Here is a 12,753-nt window from a genome sequence, read left to right on the forward strand (position 1 = left end):
TACAGGGCAGTGAAATTCACCCTGATATAAAAATAACCCCTCCCCTCCCCCTCCCCCAAACTTGTAGAGTTTAAGGTTTTTCTTTGGAGGAAGAGCTATAATAGTAGGTGTTTCATCTGTTAATTGATTTTTTTTTTTTACCTTAGTACTATTAGTCATTAGAGAAATAAACATTAAAAGCACAATGAAACAATGAAATACTGTTGACCACCCTCTGCGATGGCTACAAGAAAATAAAATGGCAGCACCAACTGTTGGAAAGGTTGCGGAGCAGTTGGCATCCTTATCCATTGCTGGTGGAAAGGCAAAGCACAGCCAGTCTGGAAAACAGTGTGAGAGTTCCTTATTTAATTTACCACATGACTCAGTAATCCCATTCCTCAGTGTCTACCCAGGAGAAATAAAATCATGAGTTCACACCAGAACCTGTACATGAATATTCGCAGTGGTTTCAATTCATAATTTCCCCAAACTGGAAACAACCTCGACGTCCTTCACCTCGTAAATGGGTAAACAAACTGGAGAGTGTCCATATGATGGAGGACTGCTTCACAGTGAGAAGAAGCGGGCAGCCGACACACTCAGTAGCGTGGAGGAATTACAGATGTATTGTGCCCAGGGAACGAGCCAGACTCAAAAACCTACCTGCTGTGCTGTATGGTTCCACTTGAGAGGAAAAGCAAACATGTAGGATAGAAACAGATCAGTAGTTACCGAGAGCTGGGTGTAAGAAGAGGGGTTGACTATAAAAGGGCACGTGGGGATTTGGGGGTGATGGAATTGTATATCTTGATAGTGGCAGCAGTTACTCAAGTGTATCATCAAAACTAGAACTCTACATTAAAAAGAGTGTATTTTACATTTTGTGGATTATACTGCAGTAAACCTGACTTAACATTATTTTTGAGGCAACCAAATTTTTTTGATATGTGCCGTATTCACGTGTTTTATAAATCCAAACAATGTGAAGGAATAGAGTGAAAAGTCTCATCCCTACCCTTGCTACCTAAAATCACCAGGTTTCTCATGCATCTTGAAGTTTCTCTATATGTAAGTATCATCATATATGCATACTAGAGGCCCGGTGCATGGTCCCTTGGCCTGGCCTGGACCCTCTCTCAATCCAGGACCCCTTGGGGGATGTCGGACTGCCGGTTTCGGCCCGATCCCCGCAGGCCAGGCCGAGGGACCCCACCGGTGCACGAATCCATGCACCAGGCTTCTAGTATGCCCATAAGATCTTTGGTTAATCTCTTTCTGCCCTCCTCCCACCGCCCTTCCCTCTGAGATTCATCAGTTTGTTCCATGTTTCCATGCCTGTGCGTTGAGTGTCTGCCCCCTGGTGGTCAGTGTGCGTCATAGCTACCGGTGAAAGGGTCGGGCAGTCAGTTAGGCTTTTATATATATACTAGGGGCCCGGTGCACAAAAATTTGTGCACTGGGAAGGGGGTTCCCTCAGCCCAGCTTGCCCCCTATCACATACTGGGAGCCCTAGGGGATGTCCTACTACCTGCTCCCTGCTCCCTTGGGGAGTGGGCCTAAGCCACAGTCTGGCCACCCTTTGTGGGAGTCGAACGGGCTGATCAGGGGAAGGCACCAGCCCCATCACCGCACTGTTGCAGCCACTGCAAGTCAACAATTGCTGGCTGGCTCCACCCTGGTTCCCCGCCTCTGCCGCCATCAACAATCGTTGGCTGGGTCATGCTGATCCCGGTGCCGGGAGCCTCGCTGCTCCGCTGATCCCGGTGCTGGGAGGCCTATTACCCTTTTACTATATAGGATAGAGGCCTGGTGCATGGGTAGGGGCTGGCTGGTTTGCCCTGAAGGGTGTCCTGGATCAGGGTGGGGGTCCCCACTGGGGTGCCTGGCCAGTCTGGGTGAGGGGCTGAGGGCTGTTTTCCGGCTGGCGAGTGACTGAAGCTTCCAACCGCTCCTTGTTTTCTTTTTTTTTTTTTTTTTCTGGGCCAGCTTTAGCTCTGAGGCCTCGCTGCTGAAAACATGGATACAATGTTTCGGTCCGGCTGGGTTTCAGTCCGGCTGTTTTCTGGGGTTTTGTTTACCTTCTTATTTGCAACATAGTATATAGTTGCTTAGACTTGCAGATGAGAGGCTGGCAAGTGAGGCGGGGAATGTTGGAGTCTGCAGCAAGCAAGCCTCGTGCTCGCTTCAGTGCCTGGCTGCCGGCCGCCATCTTGGTTGTCAGTTAATTTGCATATACTCACTGATTAGCCAATGAAAAGGGTAGCGGTCGTACGCCAATTACCATGTTTCTCTTTTATTAGTGTAGATATATAGATGTTCTCATTTGTACGATTTCTAACAGAACCCAGCTTGTGAACATAAATTCCCAGTCTTTTCTCAATATGATATGTTACAGTTCTTTTCATACCATTGCATTTAGATCTTCCATTCTTTTCTGTCACCACATGGCACAAATGTTGTTGTGTGAGGGTATAGACTATATTTGACCAAGTCTCCTTTGATGGACCCAGATTTGTTCTCCTTTGTGCACAGTGCTGCAGTGAATGACTGTGCATATGTAGGCAGTGCTGTTATAACTCTTGTACTGGAAACACAAATCTGTTCCAATGCAATTGATACATCAGGGGACAGTTGTAGCATAACCTGAAGTCTGAGTTTGCTCACACGTGACTAAATCCCTGAGAAACAGTAGGTGAGTATGGAAAACTGGATTGGAGTTGTGTAGGAATAAACAAACACACCCCACCTCAGGCTTCCACCTGCGACCCCATCTCCTGTGTTGAGTCACACTGGTCCACACCTGGTGTTACAACTTCCCTCCGACCCTCCGATTTCAGATAACCCTTCTTCCACCACTTCACAAAACTCAAAAGCCACAGCCCTCGGACCCCACTTCCACAAGCAAACTGCAAGTCTTTTACAAGGTAAAGTGTCGTTTTGATGTTGCAGTATCTATATATTTCTCAATCATTTGACATGTATAAAACCATGCTACTGTTTTATTAATATGCCACTGACGGAGGTTTTCAGTATTATGCCCCTAGCTTAATTTTGGCTGGAAGCCATGTAGTTTTTTAATGACTGATGTTGCATAGTGCAGTGATTTATAATGTGTTATATGTACATTGCAGCATTATAGCAGAACTGATTGTACCATGTGTGGGTCTATCAGCAGAATAGATTTCCAGGTGGTGGAAGGGCCCAGTTAGGAGTTATATTCTGAGGGATTGCTGCTGTGATACATTTAAATTATGTAGTTGATTTTTCCTTTTTCATAGAAGAGGGTAGAGCTGACGAGTGTCAGCATGGTTTGGGAATAATTGTTCCCCATAATCTTGAATTTGTGGGTGTTTCTGGATGCACGAGGGTCAGTAAGGAGGCTTTTTGCATGTTGGGGCAACGCAGAGCCTCAGGAGGCAGGAATCTCAGGAAGAGGGGAAGAGGATGGCTAGCCAATTGCATTTGTGAAGGTGGGACTTTTCTCCCCTAACTTCTTGCACACAGAGAGGCCTTCAAGCCAGGAGACAAGGAGGGACTAGTTCTCAGCCCGGAGAATGACTGACTGTGACAGAGCCAAAGGCAACCCTAGACACTTCCACCAAGTGCCATAGAAAACAGTGGGTTTCTGGGCCTTTTAAATCCCCGAGTTCAGACCGTGAGGCCCAGGCCAGAGCATTCAGAGCAAAGGAATTTGCTAAGAGGGACAAATGCTATCTTTCCCAAAATGTGACGATAAGAGTCAACAACTGGAAAACAGGGAGGAAGTGGACCCAAGTGTTTCATATCTTACTGTAAGGTTTTACAAAAATGTTCAGTCCCTGCCAGCTTATTATATTTATTCAATATTTCTTCAGAGAGTTCCAAGTAAAAACAAAACAATCATTGAATGGGAAAACATGACTATTTTCTGATTTTAGTTAACTATAAAAAGGCCATGGTTCCCTTAATATCAGCTTACCCTACATTGGAGCCAGAAGGAAGTAAATGACCTTAAAAGTTTTGAAAATAGAACCATGATAAACTTTACACTTTCTTAATACTGTTTTTTCCCCCCATTTTTGTTTGATTGATAAAAATTGCTTTCTGTGTATAAAGTAACAATGTGAACTGTTATAATATTGAAGATGTCGTTATGAAAATAAGTTAGGTTAAAGCACCTTTAAATAAATTAGCATTTAAAATTTAGCAAAGAAGAAAGTCATTTGTTTAGTTAGGTACTGTGAACACGGCAGATTTGATCTGGAAACTGGCATTTAAACTTGTAATTTTCTTGTCACCAGTGATTTTGAAACCTTGCTCCATTGTTTTGGGGCTGGCACAGTTCACTTCTGCATTTTTTAAATAAAGATGATGAAAAAGAACAATATCTCACATTTTGTCATCTCTTTGAAAATAGTAATTACCGATTCAGCTAAACTGCTCTTCATATAATTTATTACCTACTGAGGATTTCTTTATTGAAATTGCTCTATTAAAATTTTGGTTTGCTATTAATGTAACTACACCATAATGAAAAGTGGAATCTAAGCTCTTCATCTAAAAAGAAAATGAAATGTTCGTCCCTCTGAGGCCTCTTGCCCCTTGTATGGTTAGAAACATACATTTCAGTGCCTTCATCCTTTAGGCTTCTTTGCTTTTAGAAATATGTCTTGTGTTGGATTCTTCCAGGTAATCGTGATATTGCCCATCTTATGTACAAAGTGCAAAGGGAATTAGATGTATTAGTAGATATTTAAAACTATTGAAGCACAGTTCATGACTGACGGTTCTTCCCTTACGGCTGTATTCTAAATGCAACGTCGTATTCGTTCTCAGCCCACCTAAATCTCAGAGACCAGGGTTTGCGGATGGCTTGCTTTGTGTGACCACAGTGTTTTATTCAGGAACACCTTTGGGAGAAGGGACAGCGTGCCTCAGAGGCACCAGCTGCTATTGGCTTTGTCCTCCTTTTCCCAGAGATTACACGCTTAGGAAAACAAGAAAGGCAGTGGGCTGGCTTTCAGCTGCAGCAGGAGAAGCGTCCTCCTTTGCCTTTGTCTGGGTCAGGACCCTTTTGAACACCTGCCAGGCTGACTTGCTTTATTTAAAGACAATATTTTCCACTCCTTTAAGATGAAACGTGGATGTGTAACTTTACTTTTATTAAGAAGAGAGCATTTATTGAGGATTTCTGTGTCCCAAGCTCTGTGTTAACCTTTACTTTACCTCCGCTTCCCCACCCCCTCAGCGGTGTGATCACTGGTGTGACCGCTACTTCCAGGGGGAGTAGATGCTGAAAATTCTCAGCCACTTAGCTTTGTTTATGGTTTCACTAGGACAGGTTTGTCAGGGGATGTAAAAGCAATATTAAAGATATATTTATCATTTCGTTACCATTTATCAGCTGCTTGCTTGCTTATCTCTTTTTTTTTTTTCCCTTTATGCCTTCTATAGCTTATCTCTTTTTATTGCCCAAAATAGTAATGTTATTTGAGAGAACATACTCCCATGAGAGGTTTAGGAATAACTTCAGCCTTATTTTTAATGAGGATTGAGCCAAATTTTGTTCCATTTCCTAGGCTGGCAGTTCTTTCTTGATCTGATTGACTCGTGATACCTGGTGTCATTGCAGACTGCAATGCTTATCACACCCAAAGAATTTGTTGTAAAGTTAAGCCACTAATTTTACTTAATATGTTTCACGTGGGAATATGTCGAGGTAACATAACTATGTGTTAGCCGAAGTGGGAAACTTTTAACTTTGAAATTTTTATATAACTCTTGATAGCTTTCTCTTGTGCTGTCCAGTTTTCCCCCCAATTCTCTCCCCCTCTCTCTCCATATACCAACAGGCAAATCTCCATAAAGTGGTTTCGAACATTTGTGTTCTTGATAGAACCAAATGGTGTTATTTAAAACAAAAGGCCTCCTGGAAAACTCTTTCCTTATAATATAAGGGATGATTCCTTAATCATGAAGTGGGAGAAAGTTAAGAGGTTTAACATTAGCCAAAAATTTAATTTAAAATGACACATTGGATAAGGTGACATATTCTCTCTGGAGATAATGAATTACATAATGACTTGATTTGGCATTTACTGGAGAATTAAGTTGCTTTAAAAAATAACATTTATTAAATCTCTTTTGCAAATAACATTTATGTAATGTTTTCTCTTAAATAAGTGAGAGTGCTCAATCAAAAACAAGTGTTTTGGGGAAATATATTTATAATTTTTTACTCTCGTGATAAAGATTGCTTCATTCTGTAGAAGTTAGCCTCTTCATGGCTACCCCAGCCCATGTTGCTAACAGGTATGAGTATGTAAGTTACACTCTCAGGAAGGAGCTGTTCCTAATGTTAAAGTGTTTTCTGTTTCTGTCCTCTGAGTGGCTGTCTCTCTCTTGTCCCTAACACAGCAAATGAAGAAGCACCCGTGCCGCCAGTGTGACAAGTCCTTCAGCTCCTCGCACAGCCTGTGCCGGCACAACCGCATCAAGCACAAAGGCATCAGGAAAGTTTACACCTGCTCGTAAGTTCTGGTTTCTCATGTGGGAGCACAGTGGGGCTGAGCGGATCTCACCGAGGTTTTTCATATGTTACCATTCGTTTTCCATTCCCATCCTCTCTGTTCCACAGTTTATAGATTTCATTTCTTAATTGTATTCTGTTGTTTTGACATGCAGTTTCTTCTTCTTTTTTAATCCTCACCCGAGGATATTTTTCCAGTGATTTTTTTTTTTTTTTTTTTTTTTTCAGGGAGAGTGGAAAAGAGAGGGAAAGACAGAGAGAAACATCGATGTGAGAAGCACATTGATTGGTTGCCTCCTGCACGGGCCCTGGTTGCCGGGCCAGGGAGGAGCCTGCAACCAAGGTACGGGCTCTTGACTAGAATCAAACCCAGGACCCTTTGGCCCACAGGCCAACGCTCTATCCACGGAGCCAAACAGGCTAGGGCAGTGATGGCGAACCTATGACACGCGTGTCAGAGGTTACGCGCGAACTCATTTTTTTGGTTGATTTTTCTTTGTTAAATGGCATTTAAATATATAAAATAAATATCAAAAATATAAATCTTTGTTTTACTATGGTTGCAAATATCAAAAAATTTCTATATGTGACACGGCACCAGAGTTAAGTTAGGGTTTTCAAAATGCTGACACGCCAAGCTCAAAAGGTTCGCCATCACTGGGCTAGGGCGACATGCAGTTTCTTGATTGGACTGTAACACTTAAAATGTTAAACTAGAAAGGAGCCTGTGTGGGTTCCTGTGTTCTTGGCTGTTAACCCACAGATGTCTATTTTATCAGTGAGGATTTTGGAGAAGTGATTGAGTCGCAGTTGTACGGTGGAGTCAGTTTGATCCACTCAGGGGTTCAGAGAGGCCCTGATGGGCTGGGTCCTGGTCCTGGAGTCAGTTCCGCTTGCCCATGCAGGGCAGCTCTGTCTCGGTACGCTGTTGGCCGAGACACCAAAAGCATGGGACTGAGTGGCCAACACACTGGATAGTCACACCACTCAAGTTGGTCATGAGCTACTTAGTATGTGCTGATCTGAACTGGATATTATTAGTGAAAAAGCTTTATCCCACACTCAAACAGAGCATGCCTAAAGTGAGTTGCTATGAAAGGTTACTTTAAGGCACTTTTCATAAAAGAGAGAGAGAACTAAACCACATAGAAGCTGTACAGCCCGTCTGTAGCTCGTGTGTACCATGTGGCTCTGGACACCGTGAAGGGTGGCTGTGAGGCCAGTGGGCTTGGTTATTAGGGAATGTTTCTTGGGTAGGAAAACGGGGACATAGACGCTCCTTCAGTAACATTGCAGCTGGGAGTGATTTTGGAGAGATGAGAACCTCTGTAAAAAGAAGCTGTTGAGATTGTATTGAAAGAATCAGAATTTAGAAGGAAGGCCTGGACTGGGAAGAAGATGAAAAGGAAGTCTGGCAGAGCATAATCCAAATCTAGAAAAGACATACTCCATCTGAACCAAATCACACTGATCCTATATGGACACAAAAATGGTCAGAAAACTTTTTACAAAAGCTGCCAAATTTTTTTTGCACAAATTGGAAACTACGATTTATACCAAAGTTGCTACTTCACTTTGGAGCATTGTGGTGTTCACACAGATCACCTTGACCCCTGTGTGTACTGTTGGTGGTGAAGGTCTTTCGGCCGTGACGGCAACCCTCACCGTGAATTCCCTTTCAGCAAGCAGGTCACCCCCTTGTCTTCGGCTCCACAGGCACTGCCCAGACTCCAGGCGGACCTTCACCAAGCGGCTGATGCTGGAGAAGCACATCCAGCTCATGCACGGGATTAAGGATCCCGACTTGAAAGAAATGACAGAAGCCACCAACGAGGAGGAAATAGAAATAAAAGAAGATACCAAGGTCAGACATGGCAGATGTTCTCTTTACGGCAGATTTGTGTTGACTTGCTTTTTTCATTCATTCTTTTCATTTAAAACTTTCTAAAGTTACACAATTTTAAAAGTTCTGACTATGCATAAAAGTATGAAATATTAGGCAGTCTTCCTCTACACCCATACTGACCTTTCCTCTTGCTCCTAAAAGGTAATTTTTGTTAAGTTTCGTCTGTGTCCTTCCAGAAATAGCTTTAGGGATCTACTTACATAAATAAATTTTAAAATTTGATGTTGACTCAGAAATTGCCTCTTAGTCAGAAGGGAGGTATAAAGCTGGAAACATAGTGGTTGTGATAGGGTCCTAATAAAAGTTATGGTTCCTTTTCTCTTCTCTTTGTAATGAAAGAAGACGGAATGGTGACTTTGTGCCTTATTCTTACATCAGTGGATAGTGAACTTGGATTAGACAGCACTATCTATAATAACCTGTGTACATGGCATGTGGGTGCCAAGAGCTCTTAGGATAACCAAGAGTTCAGCTGGTGGTTAAGGGATCCTGCTGTCTTTGGCACGGTGCCGTGTCTGGAACATACCTGGGTAAAGCCTGTGTGTGTTTTCAAGGAGTTAATCATTGGGTCGAGGCCAGACAAATGTCGCATTAGATTGTAATCCTTTTCCTCAAGAGATGTCCAGAGGGGAGAGGGAAGGGGAATTAAAGAGTGTTTCTCTTCAGAGTATACATCTTTTGCCTTTTTAAAGAATGGAGGTAGAGTGGCAGGTCAAGGTGTATCAGAGATGAACAAGGCAGAAAAGTCGGGCCATGCAGCTGGGAGGAGGGAGAGTCCCTTTGGTTTGGATTTTTGGAGATCGAAAAATGAGGGATTTGATGTGGGTCAGATCTAGAAAGCTGGAAAGGGAGGAGAAAGGTATGACCTATTGGGGAAGGGGCAGGAAAGAGCAGATACTAGACCACTGGGGCTTCCAGTGACTCTCCATCTCGGTCACAGAAAAGGCAAGATACCTGGCCTTTTCTCTGCCACAAGGGTTCTTCCGTCCCCCAGCCCCTGCGCCTCCCTGGCCTCATCTCTACTCTCACCCGGTCACCCTGCTCCAGCCCCACGAGCCTTCCTGCTGTCACCCAGGCACAGGCCCTGCCTCTGGCCTTTGCTTTGCACAGCTCCCGTGTCTGACCCTTTACCCCATGTGGCCCATGGCTCACGTCCTCCTGCAACAGGCCTCTGTCCAGATGTCACTGTCACACCATGTGTAACCTAACCCCCCTCTCCCCCCAGCCCTCCACACTCTGCTTTGTTTTCCTGGGTGTGACACTGTAGATGGACTCCTTGGTTGCTGCTTGTCACGCTCCGTTGGAGCCCACCTTCCATGAAGGCGGGGACTGGTTTGTCCCCTGCTGGGCCCTGGGCTGGAGCGCTGCCTGGCGACATGGGAACTCAGATTTGTGGAGCAGGGGTGGGAAGGCCTGAGCCTCGAGTGGGGTGGCAGGCATGGCCGTGACAAAACCCCTATCCTGGAGCTCACAGTTCACGTTTCCCGGCAGCTCGGAGCCCAAGGGAGCTGGTCCTTTGTCACCCACCCAGCAGAACGGCTTTCAGTTGTGTCTTTTTTTCCCAAAGGTTCCCAGCCCCAAGCGGAAGTTGGAAGAACCAGTTTTAGAATTCAGGCCTCCCAGGGGAGCGATTACTCAACCACTGAAAAAGCTCAAGATAAATGTGTTTAAGGTTCACAAGTGTGCCGTGTGCGGCTTCACCACCGAAAACCTGCTCCAGTTCCACGAACACATCCCGCAGCACAAGTCCGATGGCTCCTCCTACCAGTGCCGGGAGTGCGGCCTCTGCTACACGTCGCATGTGTCCCTGTCCAGGCACCTGTTCATCGTGCACAAGCTGAAGGAGCCGCAGCCCGTGTCCCAGCAGAACGGGGCCGGGGAGGAGAATCAGCAGAGCCAGCCCAGCCCCGAGCACGAGGCAGCCGACGGCGCCGTGTCTGACAGGAAGTGCAAAGTGTGTGCAAAAACGTTTGAAACGGAAGCTGCCTTAAACGCTCACATGCGGACACACGGCATGGCCTTCATTAAATCCAAAAGAGTGAATTCGGCTGAGAAATAGCCACAGACCTTCCAGAAGGGGGATCCCTGTCCACATTGGAATACAAAAGACATTTTTGTTACAAAAAGTTTGCAGTATAATAGTTAACAGTACTGTCTAGGCCGTTGCAATATATTCTCTTTCAACATCCCCTCTTCACCTCGTCCTGTATATCCTCGATAAGTATTAAAGCAGTATTTGAGTTTAAAAGAGTTTGTATATATTTAAATGGAAAACTTTTTATACTCTTTGTTACATGTTTGTATCAGTATTTAGTAGAAAATGTTTTGAGTTTGGGTTTTTTTGGGGGGCGGTTAGCATTTTTCTTTTTGTATTGTTCCTTTAAAACAGAGTTCTTAGTAACATGGGCAGTTCCTGAATTCAAATAAACCATTTTGTATGTTATGGATTTAAAAGGGTTAACTAATTACAGGCTAAGATAAGGCCTTTTTTAGTGTTTTTAATTTTTAGAATTCACTACATACATTGTAGGTGATCGTTGGTCTCCAAACACCTAGGGACTTTTAAGTGTCTTAGCACCATCCTCAACGTGCCTGCTCTAGTCTGTGAGTGCACACTGCAGACCGAGCGCACTCCGGCGGCGCGTGGCATCTTCCGGGCCATGCCAACCTGTTTAAAGCAGCAGCCTTGCAGGTGAATAAAAACTTAGGCCAGAAACCCAAACGAAGGAGGATTTCCTTAATTCCATCTTACGGGGAAAAGGTATCTATCCTCAAGGTCAGAGTAGGGGCTGGTGATTTTCGGGTCAGATTCACAAGGCTGGCTTCAAGAGCACAAGGAGATAAAGTTACGAAAGGGCTGGACTACTGTAAAAGTTACAAATACGTCGTTAGACCAATAGATTTCTATAGTCAAGTTTTTGTTATGTAATTTATTAACTATTATAAAGACACAACTAAAGATATCAAGTATTTCTCTGGCTCTTGACAGGAAGACAAAATTCCTAGTTGACTAACCCTTGGCTGTCTAAAGAGTTGGCGTTTTTGTTCTGGGTGCTACTGCCAAACATTCTGGTACTTAGAGTTGGGATGCACAACTCCAACCACCGTCTTTCCAGTGCAGCAGCCTGCGCGTGGCCACTGGCCACGCGAGATCAGCGCTGAGCCCCGGGTTTAGTCCCTCATTTCAATAAGTACACTTACTGGGGGGGCTCTGCTCGCTGGGAGCGCAGTAGAGTCCTCTTCTGTCCCTTCCATTCACAGTTCTCTGGGAGAGTTCTATTTTTTTGTTTGTTTGTTTATGTTTTCTTTGGCATTTTATATCTTGTATTTATCCCTAAACATGTTTTGTACTTTTTTTTTTTTTAAGAAAAGGAGTTCTTTTGTGTACATATAGATACTTGCATGATATATTGTAGTCAATGTTCAGTTCCTCAAAAAGGTCTTGCTGCTGTCCAGTGTTATGCACTACATCCATCAGAACTGTATTCAACACATTTCATCTGTAAATAAACGTGGGACATTTGGCCCTTGTGCTTCTGTGAGAGACTTATTGATGGTGGGACTGTGACATCTTCCTGAAGCTTAGGAAGTGATTAATTTCAGGGACAGGCTACAGGATATTGCAGAAGAATGGCATATTCATTCTCATTAGCAATCATCTGTTTGTCACTTCTTGTTGATGCCATCAGGTCATCGATGTAACCCAAGGGCATGATTAAGTATTCCTCAACTTGACATTCAATTGCTGTTGTTATATTTATACTTGTATTGCTCTGAGTTGTATTCATAGCACTTTCATATGTTTCTGCATTGGAACTTTGCAATAAACCTGTGTGGTGGGCTGCACAGGTCTGACTAGCCTAATTTCACAGTTGAGGAAGCTGAGCTCCGATTAAATTCTTTGCCTAAGCCCTCATAGCTGGTAAGTGGCTTTGCGTATTAGAACCCATATTCTTGCTCTAAATCTAGTCTCGCTCTGTGTTTATGTACATATTGGCAAATATTCATTTATTCAACAAATAAAAAGTATGTGCAAAACATGCTACTAGAATTTTTGTTTGTGGCACTATGACTTTTATAAGATAACCTGGAAGTTGATCTACTCTTAAATACCTAAGAATGCTTGGTAATATGAAATTAGCATCTACTAAATGCCTAGTTGACCCTCCAAGAAAGTTTTTAAAAATGTGCTGAGGTCCAAAATGAAGAAATGAAACCCAGAGTAGAAAAAGAACATAGGATGCTGTCTCCCTAGGAGATTTGGATGGTTCAGCTGAAGAGAGAACTGGTGAACTGGAAGATAGGTCATGAAGACATTACCAAGAATACAGTACAGAGATGAGATGAAATATATGAA

General features: G+C 43.7%; 1 protein-coding gene across 7 annotated transcripts in view; it reads left to right on the forward strand.

Moving 5' to 3' along the window:
* Nucleotides 1-12,436, forward strand: part of ZNF532 (zinc finger protein 532) — a 103,054-nt gene extending 90,618 nt beyond the window's left edge. For 6 of the 7 annotated variants that reach the window (XM_014546932.1, XM_014546935.1, XM_014546933.1 and 3 more), the window contains 4 exons: nucleotides 2,820-2,906; nucleotides 6,379-6,491; nucleotides 8,207-8,354; nucleotides 9,964-12,436. In XM_014546932.1, coding sequence (XP_014402418.1) covers nucleotides 2,820-2,906; nucleotides 6,379-6,491; nucleotides 8,207-8,354; nucleotides 9,964-10,455 — 840 coding nt within the window. In that variant the 3' untranslated portion in view covers nucleotides 10,456-12,436. The remainder of the gene's footprint in view (nucleotides 1-2,819; nucleotides 2,907-6,378; nucleotides 6,492-8,206; nucleotides 8,355-9,963) is intronic. The other variant, XM_014546934.1, reaches the window with a different exon arrangement.
* Nucleotides 12,437-12,753: the final 317 nt, after the last annotated feature.

Source organism: Myotis brandtii, unplaced genomic scaffold (assembly GCF_000412655.1).
Source record: "Myotis brandtii unplaced genomic scaffold, ASM41265v1 scaffold457, whole genome shotgun sequence".
NCBI lineage: Eukaryota > Metazoa > Chordata > Mammalia > Chiroptera > Vespertilionidae > Myotis > Myotis brandtii.